The sequence below is a fragment of the Oreochromis aureus genome, linkage group 12, assembly GCF_013358895.1.
Source record: "Oreochromis aureus strain Israel breed Guangdong linkage group 12, ZZ_aureus, whole genome shotgun sequence".
NCBI classification, from domain to species: Eukaryota; Metazoa; Chordata; class Actinopteri; order Cichliformes; family Cichlidae; genus Oreochromis; species Oreochromis aureus.
The window spans coordinates 8,896,975-8,911,918 of record NC_052953.1 but is presented as its reverse complement, the minus strand read 5'-3'; the positions used below and the strand labels follow the sequence as shown (position 1 = coordinate 8,911,918).

At 35.1% G+C, this 14,944-nt stretch overlaps 2 protein-coding genes across 2 annotated transcripts; both read right to left on the bottom strand.

The window, feature by feature from the left end:
• Positions 1-369: 369 nt before the first annotated feature.
• ppil3 (peptidylprolyl isomerase (cyclophilin)-like 3) lies at positions 370-2,571 on the bottom strand. The gene is made up of 6 exons (XM_031746586.2): positions 2,460-2,571; positions 2,164-2,238; positions 1,286-1,379; positions 1,125-1,192; positions 920-1,038; positions 370-810 (listed from the first exon to the last, which is right to left on the bottom strand). Exons 1-6 carry the CDS (start codon positions 2,460-2,462, stop codon positions 684-686), a joined length of 486 nt encoding a protein of 161 aa, XP_031602446.1. The 5' UTR covers positions 2,463-2,571; the 3' UTR covers positions 370-683.
• A 1,719-nt stretch (positions 2,572-4,290) lies between these two features.
• On the bottom strand, positions 4,291-14,941 carry lrrc8ab (leucine rich repeat containing 8 VRAC subunit Ab). The gene is made up of 4 exons (XM_031747166.2): positions 14,800-14,941; positions 14,136-14,254; positions 8,858-10,967; positions 4,291-8,675 (listed from the first exon to the last, which is right to left on the bottom strand). The coding sequence occupies exons 3-4, from the start codon at positions 10,958-10,960 to the stop codon at positions 8,400-8,402; spliced, it is 2,379 nt and encodes a 792-aa protein (XP_031603026.1). The 5' UTR covers positions 10,961-10,967; positions 14,136-14,254; positions 14,800-14,941; the 3' UTR covers positions 4,291-8,399.
• Between the last annotated feature and the right edge of the window lie 3 nt (positions 14,942-14,944).

Sequence of the window (14,944 nt, the reverse complement as noted above, 5' to 3'; positions counted from 1 at the left end):
TTTTTTAAATACGCAACATTGGCAATTTATTACAATTTATTAAGAGGCGACTCTTAAAGTTGCAAAAAGACTTGCGTTTACAGAGAAGTCTATGGGGAAACAATCCTCAGCTCCTTTGTTATGTAACCTCAGCAAACACTTTCCTGATAACTTTGGGTTCACCTGCTAGTTTCAGGTTAACTAAGTAAATCATAATCATTTTGTAAAATATGGTCATTTTTAGAAGCACAAACTAAGAAATATCCAGGATACTTCACTGGTTAACAACATATCATTCACATGTCAGTGCCAAGTGTGTGGCGTCCTTTGGTCTCCTGTTTAGATCCATCTCCATCTTGTGACAGTCAGCTTCAAAAAACAACTTTGAAACACTTCAGAATGAGACTTCACTAACCAATGGGTGATATCATGGCAGTTATGTCCATATTTTATTTTTGTTTACAAAGTTCATTGTTTAAAGGAAACAAGACATCCCCCTGATTTTTATATATTTTTTACATGAAGTTGCAAAATCAGGAACTACACCGTATAAAAAGTTAAGACAATTTAACACTTTGTAGCTTTGAAGTCAGCACCCTGCCCACTGTCTGGGCATGTGAGTGGACTCTCCAGTTCTACCATTTGAAAAGTATTTTGACTTTAGCAAGGCAACAAGCATTGTATCATATGAAAGTGAAAATCTGCTATCCAGCAAAAGGATTAGCATGAATGGTCACATCCTTTATCCGAGTTTCAGTTAGTGGTCGGAACGTCTTTTCATTCACAGGCAGCTTCTCCAGCTCATCCAGTGTTTCCAAGCCATCTATGATCCTAAATTTTAGAGGGTAAGCAGTCAGCAAATGTTTCAATTTTACCTGAGGTAACAAAGCCAGTATGCAAGCCAACAAACCTCTTTTGTTGGCTTGCATAAGATGCTTACTTTCCAAACACTGTGTACTTCATGTCCAGGTGAGGCTGTTTGGCATAGGTGAAGAAAAACTGGGAACCATTCGTGTTGGGACCATTGTTTGCCATGGAGACCACTCCTCTTACATTATGCTGAAATCAGAAGAACGAAAAACATTCCTATGGAATGATACTTGGGCAAAACCAGCTTAAACCAACTAGCTATAGGATTTACTCACTTTTAAGTGTTCACTGAACTCATCCTCAAATTTACGCCCCCATATGCTTGTTCCTCCTTTACCGGTGCCTGGAGGTTTTAATAAGAAAACAAAGATGCAATGAACAGGAAGTTCATTTTATATATTTTTTTGCCACTTCAAAAACAATAACATCCCCGTACCTGTAGGATCTCCGGTCTGAACCATGAAGCCCTTTATATTTCGGTGGAAGACGCAACCATTGTAGAAGCCGCTGGCACACAAAGCAAGAAAGTTCTGCAAAAAAAACACCAGCAAAATTAAATGCAAATTCATGTATTTGTCATGTTTTTAAATTACCATTTTACAAATGTTATTATTACATTTTTAAAAAAAAAATTTGCAATCTTAAACACCTTCATCGCCCTTAAGCATTGACTATCTTTATTTATCTGACAGAATACGATCATTTCTGAGTCTAGATTGTAAAGAACTTTATCTGCCAGAGGTGACCACATCACACCTCTTTCATCTTCATTGCAGACAGTATATCTTAGAACTGAGTTTTTAAATTGAGTTTTAAGGCTCTTTGTAGTCTTGTGCCATGCTGGAAAGTAATTCTGACACATCAGGTGCACACAAATCTGAATAAAGTCTGAAAACGGGTCAGTAACCTCTTAGAAATGTCCTAAATCAGTTCAATCATTCATTTGATTTGATTTATCAATAACCATCATCATCATTTACACCTGCATTCAATTCAGAATTACAAATTAATCTAACTGGCATGCCTTTGGACTGTGGGAGGAATCCGAAAGACCCATGCACACACACAGGAACAACATGCAAACTTCATACAGAAAGTTCCAAAACTGCATTTGAGCGTACTCTCATACTACAACAACACAAGGTCTAAGTGGGTTAGGATAAACTCCATCCCACCTACGACCCTGAATTAGTGGAAGAAAATAAATCGAGTGCTGGATGGTCTTACTTTTTCACGTAAAGATCCATAAAATGTAAGAGTGTTAAAATAAAAGGCTTGATTGCTAGGGAGAGTTAGGTTGAGAAATACATTTACCTCACATGCCTTCGGTGTGCGCTCACAGAACAATTCAATTTTAATGTCTCCTAGATCTGAGTGAAGTGTAACAGCCTGCAAAATAGACAAGAACATCAAAAACATCACGAAGACAAGGAATTTCTCCCGAACTTCAACTTCAACTACTTGACTAGCTTAGCCTGCTATCGCAAAGAACTACATTATTACACAATGCTTTAAGTGACTCGTAGCCTGTTTAGAACCGTTATAACGTAATATTAGGAAACAACCTCCTTTTGACAAATACCGACTGTAAATGCGACAATGAAACTCACCATTTCAAATGTTGCGTCTGTGAACAAGTGTGTCGAAGAAACATGTCCGTGTGGGGATGGGTACCCAGCGGTGAATGGTTCCGCAAACAAAACTTGTAGTTGTCTTTATTTTATATATATATATATACATATATATATATATATATATATACACATATACATATACATATATGTATAAAACAAAGACAAATACGAGAGGCGCAGACAATTGAAACATTAAAGAAAAAAAAATGAATCACTGGCACTAACAGTGAGGGGAGGGACATTTTGCTGACATGGTTTGGGCGTGGTTGGCCAGTTTCTGGAAATGGTCCTCGCAAAAAAATTTTTTAATGAGTGATCCCCTTCATCCTATGATGAAGGATTTTTGTAAAGGTGGGAGTGGTATCTTCCTGCATGACAATAGCTTTGCCCATGAGGGCATAATGGCTCAGTCACACTAGAGTACAAATAGGATAGCCAACTCATTGCGACAAGGAAATTTCAATTTGTAAAAGTTTTGGTCATGCCACTGCCTCCAACCTCTGTTTGAACGTGTGTGACTGTAGCATGATATGGGTCTTTGCAGCCACTATAAGGTCAGTTGAACACCTACAGTATGAGAGATGTTATACTGGTTATATATATATACATATATATATATATATATATATATATATATATATATATATATATACATATATATATATATATATATATATATATATATATATATATATATATATATATATATATATATATATATATACATATATATATATATATATATATATATATATATATATATATATATATATATATATATATATATATATATATATATATATATATATATACATATATACATATATATATATATATATATATATATATATATATATATACATATATATATATATATATATATATATATATATATATATATATATATATATATATATATATATATATATATATATATATATATATATATATATATATATATATATATATATATATATATATATATATATATATATATATATATATATATATATATATATATATATATATATATATATATATATATATATATATATATATATATATATATATATATATATATATATATATATATATATATATATATATATATATATATATATATATATATATATATATATATATATATATATATATATATATATATATATATATATATATATATATATATATATATATATATATATATATATATATATATATATATATATATATATATATATATATATATATATATATATATATATATATATATATATATATATATATATATATATATATATATATATATATATATATATATATATATATATATATATATATATATATATATATATATATATATATATATATATATATATATATATATATATATATATATATATATATATATATATATTTACACATTTGCACACAGGTCAGTATCTGCATCTACACACTAGTTTGATGCGCACACTTGCACATCAAGCTAAACCTTTATGTAATTTTTTTTAACCCTTGTGTGATGACGCTATTAAGACATAGGCAGAGCACAAAGCAGAGATGAAGGTTTTTAAGATATATGGCACGTCAAGATTTGAAGAGGCTCTTTATAATGTCAGATAAAAACAAGCTAAATTACAGCATCACCTCTAATGAAAATTCTGAGTATTCAAGGCTTGGGTTTACGACATGTTCTCCGTGCTGGTGTAAAACACCTGAGAACAGATTAGTTCATAAAATCTTCAGAGTAAATTTCATTAGCACTACAGTGAGCAATTTCTGAGAAAAGTTTGTGCCAAAAGCCCAACAGACACCAAGACAAATGTGGCTTACTTCATTTTTTTTATTTTACTGGAGTCAGTGGTGTACAAGACATGAAGAGAAACATGTTCAAACACACTCAATGTCAGTACTAATGCATTGATGATGTTCCTTTGGCAAAAAACAAAACAAAACAAAACTGCACAAAACCAAATGTGTCAAGATAACACGTCTGATTGTAATAGAGAAAGATGGAAAATTATTTTGTACCCAAATTAAACATTTTAAGAGGAAAAAATACAAATTAAAAATAGAAAACAGAAACCAAGGGGTAAGGTCCCATTATTCAGACATACACACTTGGGCTTTATCTATTGCTCACAATGAAGACACAATTCAGACATGAGATGTTTGACAAAAACACAAGCAAGGTCAAATAAAGTGGTTTCTCCTTGAAAATACAGATACATTTAGTTTCAATTCAGCAGTTATTATTAAATACACAAAACTAAAAAATAATGTATAGAAATTTGATATAAAAATGTTATCACAACTGTTTAAATTATTACAAATACCAGAAATAATAATAAAAAAATAATACCGTAATAATAATAATAATAATAATAGACAATGAACTAAAAAAAAAGTGAGTACTGGCTGCTTTCCTGAGAAATTTAGTTCTACAATAATCCTAATAGATATCAAAATTAAAATAATAAAATTAGTCTAATAATAAAAATGAAAAAAAAAAGAAAGATTAACAGTGACTAAGACAAAAACATGTTTATTTAATGTTACTACACTATGCACTGACCACTTATTTACAGTACTGATTGCAACAAATCACTTAGACGTGATGACATGATGTCCCTTTTAAATGGAATAGTCGATTCTCTTACTAAATAGGTGTACTGCTGATGTGTTTGTGGGTGTCACTCAAAATGCTCCACTAAAGACCAAAATCCATCTCTTTTTTTCCTTTTTAATATTTCTATGTAAAAGCTTAAGCGTAAACTTAAATTTAATCTCGTGGCTGGCAGTCATTCAGGTAAACCTTCCCACACTGGAAAATGCCCAAAACAGGTTTTTCTATGTGCATACAATAACTTGTACACTATTGTTTGCAACACCTAAAAGTAAGTTCTGAGAGAAGTGCTATAGTGCAAAAGCATCGTTTAAGCACAACAATCTCTAATCTACTTAATGTGAAAATCTCACCATGTCTTTAGTAAAACCAATGTGACAAAAGGAATACAAATGCACATTAGAAATCTATATCATTACTAACAATACAGTTTAAATAAATGTAATACTGCACAACATAGCATAGTCAAACATGTCACGGTTATAGATGCGCATAGCTGAAATGTTTTCTATTATGTATATTGCTTCAGTCAATCTTTATTAGAACAGGAATTGTATTTTTCTTGGGGTAAATACAAGAATTTCTGTTGTGTGTTATGCTGCATCAGAACTGTGGATCAATATCAGATTCCACATTTTTAGCTTTGTCTTGGTCACTGTGTCAAAACAAAAATACAGAACAGTCACTTTCAACTGAGCAAAAACAAGTAAACCTTTACCTAAAAATCTCTTTCTTAATTAAAAACTAGTGAAGATTAAATCTGCCTTTAACTATGAGAAATAAAGTTTATATTTTGAGAAAAGAATGCACTGGTTACTTCCAATTAAGTCCGATTATTGATTTAAAAAACAAAACAAAACAAAAAACATATCTTTTCTTTTCCTTAACAGGAACTCGTTTCTGCAAGAAGTACATCTGGTACTAAAACAAAGAAAGGTATAAAAACAACAAACAGATAAAACCCTTCCCCAAAACCCAGAACGTCAATGACATAGTAGCTTATCTGACACCCGATCCATCACAACTCAGAGGTTATTGCCCATAAAACCACAAATGACCTCGATCTTGAGCACAATTTAGGTGAAGATTCACTGGGTGATTGTGTGTGCAAGCTTGATTATATTGTGACTAACACTGTCTTGTGAATGAACAATACACCATGGATGCCTGGCATAAGCTCAACAGTCTTTTGGACAGATGAGCTTTAAAAAAAATAATAAAATAAAATAAATAAATAAAAATAAAACATTAATAATAAACTACACTTTGTGCATCTTCAGTAACCAAAATCTAAACTCAACAGCTAGGTACAGCCTTGTAGAAGTTTTACCGGACATTTTAAATTACAAGGTTTGCTCTCTGCTGACCCCGACTCTTTGCAGTAGTTGTTAATAGTGAGGAAGAAGACCGGTGATCAGATTTAAACCAACATTTAACCATACTCAATATCACAAGGTGAGGTTACAAGAAAAACAGAAACTGGGTATGTGTTGGGGTGGGGAATCAACTTAAGACATATTAAGTGTCAAGCATGGTCACTTCTGAAAATTTTGCAAGTGAAACCCCCCCCCAAAAAAGGAAACTATGACAACAATAGCTCCATCACTATCTGGGGTTGACTATTATGGTGCACTTTGAAAAACTAACAATTTTCATCTGACCAGACAACGGAAACATAACAATCAATTCATGACAATGAGAGGAGAAAATAAGGCAACTAATCTGATCGACTTGTAAGATTTACTTCATTTTCTTTTCATTTAATTGGAATGTAGATTGATTCTGTAGCAGTAAAATTTCAAACTTCTTTACTACTAGCTTTTTAATATCAGCAGAAAACAGTAAAAGTGACTTTTATCCTCACCTCAGTGAGTAATATGTAACATTTCCAACATTTAGGATGTGTGTTTTCTCACACATAGGTGAGCAGCTTCTTCACTGAACATTGCACACTAATGCAGTCCAGTAATAATAAAGTAACAGAATTTGAATCCTATCAAGGTAGAAAATATAATATTACAATGTTATAGTAACAAACTACAAATGAACATGAGGCGAGGTGCTTAAAAAATACATTTAAAGACATGATGACATGTCTGGTCTTTCTTATTTGTAGCTATTGAGCTATCATTGCTTATCACCAGTGATTCTTTTTACATCTGCTACAAAAAAAAAAAAGCCCCAATCTCATTTAAGCCTCTACGTTTGACAGACATATTGCAAATACTTTCAGGCTCCATTTTAATTTCACCACTGTCATTCTGTATAAACTTAATCTGAATTCCTATGAGGCAGACATGACTCATCTCATTCAAAATCTTTAAGCATTCCCCCGCATTTTATTTTGTTATGTGCAAGTTATTGCAAACATATCATATACTTTTTTGTGAAAATGTTATTTTCCATTAAAGATATACTAGCAGTAAGGTTTGTATTCTGATATGCTTCACTAATACCATTTTAATGCTAGTGCAATAAGTGATATTCAGCAGAATAATTGCTTTTCCTTAAGCACTAGGTCAAACACACATCTTTCCATAGAAAGAGGGAACCGAACCCTCCATTCTGCCAAATTGTCTATTCTAGTATCAAAAGATGTTCAGCCAACCAACTAACAAAAAGCCCTTTAGCGCTACAATACTAACAGTGTCCTCTATGGCCCTCTTCTTCCCACTTTGTAAACCACCTTTAGGTACAAGGCTCTCAGTATAATTATACTCCACTCATCTATAGTTATTACTGTTTTGTTAAGTCATACTATCAAATCACTCTCAATAGTATCTTTGTAACTCAAAACAGGTGATTATCGTCTATATACAGAAATAAAGATGTCTTGGAAGTAATTTTGCCATCTCATTGTGCCTTCAAACCAGAACACCTGACAGAATATTTTAATGTATTAAACCTGATGTTTTTAGTATTGATCAGTGTTATTTTTCTTTTTAGTAAAATTGGCTCCGAGTGTTGCATACGCTGTCTTCTATACCATAATCGAGAGGCATAAAAATGTAAACACAAGATTCAAACTACATTATTGCTAAAAAGCATCATTACTGGATTATAATGTAAAGGCCTGAGAAGTTTTTTGTCAAGGAATTAATAAATCAAATAGACTAAGAAGACAACCAGAAACTGCCAGGATTTTGGTTCTACCAATCTGGCACTGGTTCTTGATGCCCAAACTTAGAAATGCAGCAGGAATACTGCCTGTTATGGCAAGCATCTGGGACCAACTTGTAGGTCCAGAGCCAGTAAATCAGTATCTGTACTTGCAGATGCAAACCTGTTTTTTAAGCTTGTTCTTTGTCCGCTTTCCACAACTGTTCCTTGACCTCTGTGGGCAGTGTGTTGAACAAGTCCTCTTCCACCACAAGACCAGTTCTCTTCAGCTGTCGGCACTCTCCAAGTTCCACTGGCAGACACTCTAGGCGATTTCCTCTAAGCTCTAGTTGTGTCAATGCAGTCAACTCTCCAAATCGTGATGGTAGAGACTGCAGGCAATTGTTTCCCAAGTTCAAAGTGCGAAGCTTCTTGCACTGGAACAGTTCATTAGGCAGGTTCTCAATCTGTATTTTAAAGAACAAGGGATTTTCCATTGGGAAAGAAAAGAAAAGACATTATGACTTCTAAGTTAATTTATTGTTTTATCAGCAAATAAATAATACAAATAAAGCATTATGGATAAACTCCAAACTATAATTAGGATAATATTAAAATCTTTGGAAACGATGCTTATTACATCACTTACCCTATTAGCTGTCATTGCCAGGTATTGAAGATTTTGGAGGAAGCCAATATCTGTTGGGATATAGGTTAGGTTGTTATGGCTCAAATCCAAGAAGCGCAGCTTGCGGCAATAGAACAGCTGGCTGGGGATCTTCTCAATCTTGTTTCTGTTCAGGTACAGCTTCTCCAGGTTGTTCAGGGTGCCAATCTGAATAGGAATGTAGGCAATCTGGTTGTACCAGAGCTTAAGGCAGACCAACCGATGAAGATGCTGGAAGCTGATGATCTCCTCAATGGTCTTCAGGTTGTTATCCTTCAGATCAATCTCTTGCAAGTTGTGTAAACTGAAGATTGAGTGTGGTATGCGTTCAAGATCACAGCGAATAAGCTCTAGTTCTGTCAGATTTACCATCTTTTTTAGACTATTGAGCACCATGAGCTTGGTTCCTTCATTATTGATGGACAATTTCTGGAGGTGCATGCCCACATCAGTGACCACTTGAGGTAGCTTGGTGAGATTGCTCTTCAGACGAAGCACTTTGAGTCTCTTGAGCTCCCGGAGCCCATCAATGACGATGTAAGGGTTGTTCTCAGCACTGAGATTCCCTGTCAGATGAAGCTCACTGAGATTCTTCAAACTGTAGATCCATAAGGGGATTTCTTTAATGTCGGTGAACTTGATATGCAGAGACTTTAAATTTTCACGCAAAAAAGCCAAAGCTGGAGCTTCAATTTTGGCTGGGGTGTGATAAAGCCACATCTCTCGCAGGTTAACCAGCTGAGCAATGATTGGGGGAATGGTAACATCTGGGATTAGCTCCAGTTTAAGAACCTCCAACTCCATCAGATCGAACACTGTATCTGGAATGCCACTAAGCATGAAAAGGTGCAACTCCAACTTCTCCTGAGAGTTCTTAGTTATCCTCTGCCTGAGTTTGTCCAGTGTCCACTCGTTGTTGAGGTTGAGTTGCCTCAGCTTATTTTCGCTTACCTCTGAGAGGAACACGGCAAAGCGTTTGGAGTACAGAGGATCATACTGATCTATCATGTGCAACATGAATGCAAAGTCATTCTTCACATCAGGTATGTCACTGTAGCTGCTCTCTTCGCGGATTGACTCAAAGGAGTACTTCTTCAGGGAGCGCCGAAGCATCCAGCAAAGCGTGTACATGCAGATCAAACCATACACCACCACTAAACTAATGTAGAAACACGCTAAGATTTTAAAAAGTGTAGCAAGTGGGTGAGCACAACGGTACACGCTGTAACCGGTCAGGCTCTCTATATTTACAGAACAGTCAACACTAAATTGAATATCATGCACATAATACCCTGTGTAGCAGATTATCAAAATAAACTTGATGACTTTGATAATAGTCTGGCGTATGTACAGTCTGTATACAATGTCTCCTTCTTCCACGTGTATGCGGAACTTTTTCACTTTTTCAAACAGAGCTTTTGCCTGTTCACCCTCTTTCTTGTCCAAAACTCCTGTTTCCGTTCTATCTACAATGCCCTGCTCAAAGCGTGATTTTGTCCTTTGAAGCATAGGAACACTTGCTTCAACATCCTCACTTATTACAGATGCCTTGTGGTCCATCGAGCCATTCATTTTCATTGGTTTTGGGTCACTTTCCTCAACCACTGTCTCTGATAGTGCCCTTGTTGTCCACGGAGAATCGAAGCATTTTAGCAAGATAGATACAAAGTGTTCTAGTTTGGAGCTAGTCCGTGGAAACTTAAACCAAAAGTTGCTGCAAGCTAGAAAAATAAGGGTGTGGAGTAATACTAGGTAGGGGAAATACTTGGCAAACCAGTGCAATGTATTTTCATAGCAGACAGCATCAACATAATTGTACTGGTGGCGGTCCAAATCATACTGGATCCCTTTGGGCACTGATGATGTGATGCTTGAATTGAAGTTCTTCTTGCAGGTTTCATTGACCACCCATTTGCAGGGCAAGCAGATCATCTTGTCCTGGGTGACCTGCAGTGTTCCCCCAAAAACAGAAATCATGAGCATGACAATAGAGATATAGTCGGTGAAGACATCCCACCAAGGTTTCAGGATGCGGTATGCTGGCTGTGTGTCCACAAAGTACCGCAGCTCGGTGATGGGGATCATGGTTTATCTGTGGGAACGTAGAGAATGTAGACAGTGATGTATTGAATTAAAGACCCCTGTCAAACATCAGAACAATACAGAAATGTCTGTTTACAAATTAAACACTCCTTCCCTGTAGTGCTTAAGCAACCTTTGCCTAAACGACGACAAAAAACCTAGCAGAAAAATCAATACTATAATTCTAACTAACAAGGGCACACATCAGAACGCTGACCATGGTTAATTTGAAGGCTGTCAGGAGTAATGAATAGTGATTGTGACAAAGACTTTGGTGTTTAACTTTACTTGGTGGACTACCATGTTATTGATTTACCTATTGTTAAGCAGGCTCAATTAATCTTGCTTTCAAAGGACTGTCATACCAGACAAGTCATTTCAAATGTTAGGGCCAAATGGCAATCAATAAAATATAAAGTAAATTTATCTGCATCTTAAATTACTCCTACAAGATTAAGGTGAAGTATTAATGGGCTGCCTACGTTAAGAAAAAAAAAATACAGGCAAAGAAACAGCTGCCTTCAATATGTATGCAAGGTGTAAACGTGATAAATGACTAAGTTAGGCAGGCAGTAATTTCACACTTGTTAATCGTGAGAGGTTGTATTATTACTGTTCGTCAGCAGTAATAATACATAAATTCCACTTCTCTGTTCTGATGCTGATTATAACACAAAATCTGAGTACCAAAACTAAAACAGGCACAACAGCAGCCACCTCAAGGCAATTTACATTGTAAGATAAAGACCCTACAATAATACAGTGATGAGACAACATGAGATTCATCCATCTGTTTAACATGGGGTTTTCGGCCTCTACAAGTAATGCAGCCAATTAATGAAGCAGGGTTTTCAATGCATATTAAAAGATTTTGGCACTCAAGTTCAGAAACATTTTAATTTAATTGTATGTGGAATGTAATTTACGAAGCATGAGTAAGTCACAAAATGACTTATTTTAGGGGAAAACAGTATTGCTAAAGGAAAACACACTGAATACAAGTTGCCCACTCACTCATGCTTTTTACATTAGATAAAAAGTGCTGTATGGATGTGCATGTGCTTGAGTGAATGAGACTTGTTGAAAGAAAGCATTCTGAGTGTTCAAATTGAGTAGAAAAGCACCATATAAGTTCCAGTTCATTTATCATTTAAGTGTGTAACCAACCTCAAAATGTGAATTTTGAACAGTTACCCACAGATTTAAATTGTTCTTATGGTGGGGTGGCCATGAATACGTTCACTGAACAAAGCACATACACATGTTAATGTAATAACCATCGCTAAATAATTAAACAGAAACTTGACTTTCATTACTCATTCGTTTTTACATCACAACTGTGGTGATATAACAGATAGTGGAGTTGCTCATAATCCAGCATGTGAGACCATTTCAAATTGGATGGAAGATACACGCAGACAGCCTTACTAAGCTGCTGAGGATACAGTCACCAAAATTAAAAATGAATTCATTTTGCTACATATTTACTCGCTGAAGAAAGGAATTCCTTACACTGCTCATTATATAACTTTTGCATTATTAACAAGGTGGTATGACATAATGTACACTGTCACATTACCATGAGTTAACAACATAAACCTTATGCTACAGTCCCACAAAATGCCACAAACCCATACTCTAACAAGGGCACACTCAAGATGTTTCTTTTAGTATGTAGGTATTAACACAAAGGTGACAGTAAAGATAATTAAGCCAGCCCAAATAGGATCCAAAGAGAAAAATGCTGTAGCCAAAGCAATGCTACTTTGGAGGCTATAGCATTATAAGCCCGACTGCTAATTACTCCTTTAACATCGTTAAAGGAGAAACTTGCGAGCATCTGAAAATGCCAAAACAGGTAATCCAACACTTTTTATTAAATCCTTTGAATTATCGTTTAACATCGTTCTGATTTCTTTGCTATTAGCTTTGTATTGGTTGTACTAATACTAATACCAATATTTGGTGATTCAAAAAAATCCGATCCGATTCCAATATATTGTCTGATATAATTTTTCCTTCAGAAAGAAGAAACATGAATAGATTAGTCAAACTCCAATAAAAAGTAATATCTCCTCAAAAATTTTAGATCACACAAAGTGAAGTCAGCTGATTAACACAAAATCAATTCATCATCCAAATATAACTGACAAACTTATGAAACACAAGTAATGACATACCAGACATGATTACTCAAACACGTATGTCTGAGTAAATACATACATGTATGTATTCATTTATTTATTCATTTGCAATTTGTACAAAAATGCATTGCAGGAAAATTTTGTCCCAATACTAGGATATATCACCTTCCTTATGATGAATGTTTGAGTAAACAGACACAAAAACATACAGAGACTCTTTCCTTTAGTAGGTAGGTAATGCATTGTCTGGGGGATATTGCTGGACAAGCCAAAACTATTATTTTTAAATTGAAAAAAAAGTCACATAATACATAGCTTATGTAAAATGATAGGTTAACAATGTCCTATTACGTATGAAAATTTGTTTTACTTACAAATTCCAATTGTAAAGCACAAGTCCTCCATACATAAACAGCCAAGAGCAATCCACAACTAATCTCCCTTACCTCTGCTGTACATCAGAGCCAGATAAAGCCCTCTAAATTGCCACACCCAGCATGAAAGCTCGAGAAGTCACTCTTCTTAAGAAGATGTTCCGTTTTGGCTTGTTTAACCCAAACAACGTGACCGCCAGAGGAGCCACCTTGCTCCCCTGCTCTCTATTCTTAGCGGTTTCCGTTAATAATACCCAGAGTATTGTCTGTGGGGGCCTTGAGAAGTACCTCCCTCGACCTTCAGGAAGAGATCCTGTTTACCTTATAGAAGCTGCTGTCTCCAACAAGTGTCTCTCTGGAATACTCTACAGTCAGCTTTTGCACCCTCCCAAAAACACACACACACACACACACACACACACACACACACAACAAGAATGAAGACCTGGCATTCATCACAGAGCTTGTACTTTGGTAGGAAACTGTAATGACAAATAGTCGAGACGCCTAGTCTGATTCTTGGCCAAATAAGCATATTTACACTGGCCAGTGTTCAGAGAATTTTTTTTCTTCACACAGCTAGCAGCTGTTGTATTGCGACCGCCTGTATGGATGGACGATGAAGCAGCAACAAGTACTCTTAGTCAATAAAATACTCACAAGTTTGGAGGTGTTATCTGTGCTCCAGTGCCTGATGATGTCCTTGGCGGACTAGCCACTCACTGAGTATCCAGAACTCTTCATGAAGCATTGCCTCTTTTGTCAGAATGCAGCTGAATCTGAAAGAAAAAAACAAAACAACCCAATTGGTATGAAAATGCAGTTTTCTAGACTTTCTGAAAAAGGCAATTAAAGTTACGCAAGCGTGCATTAAGTTATGTTTTAAGCTGATGCTTCTTAAATGGGTGATTATTTAAAATAATAATAAAAATAAGCTAGTTTGAATTTGTTTTTGTCACCGCTCAACCATAACATGGGATGCCTTTGTCATCCAGCTAGCTGAGCAAGCTACTCAACATAAAGTTAAACCCGGGTGCTTTTTTTCTTCACATGTGCCCTTAAATAACATGAAACGCTGTTTTTAAGGGCGTGAACTGGAATCTGACAACAACCAGCTTATTTGTCAGTACCGACCACGAATAAAGGCTTTTTGTTGTTAAGACATGTTCGCAAACTAAGCTATACTGTTCAGCTAGTGAGCTAAGCTAGCTACATGCAGACCAGAGGTTCTTGTTATCGTTACATCCTCGGCAAAAGCCGCACCTAAAACGACACTAGTACACTACTAACAAACACTGAACATTTTGTGAGGTGTTCAGCTTACTTCAATTGGTGTGCTGCGTCCAAAACTAAGGCTACTTTATCAATAGTTCCTCACAAATTGCGTTTGCTGTTGCCAGCTAGCTGTTGGTTTTCCATCAAGAACTCGAAACCCACCGAGCGGCGGCAGTGTGACAGTGTTACAAAAC

What these genes read in the sequence shown, in the direction of transcription:
- ppil3 (XM_031746586.2), bottom strand. An exon ending in AGTTCAGTGAACACTTAAAA is followed by an intron (nt 1,039 to 1,124) that starts GTGAGTAAATCC and finishes TTCTGATTTCAG; the next exon opens with CATAATGTAAGAGGAGTGGT. An exon ending in AAGTACACAGTGTTTGGAAA is followed by an intron (nt 811 to 919) that starts GTAAGCATCTTA and finishes TCTAAAATTTAG; the next exon opens with GATCATAGATGGCTTGGAAA.
- lrrc8ab (XM_031747166.2), bottom strand. Translation starts at nt 10,960, where the DNA reads ATGATCCCCATCACCGAGCTGCGGTACTTTGTGGACACACAGCCAGCA. An exon ending in TGGCAATGACAGCTAATAGG is followed by an intron (nt 8,676 to 8,857) that starts GTAAGTGATGTA and finishes TTTAAAATACAG; the next exon opens with ATTGAGAACCTGCCTAATGA.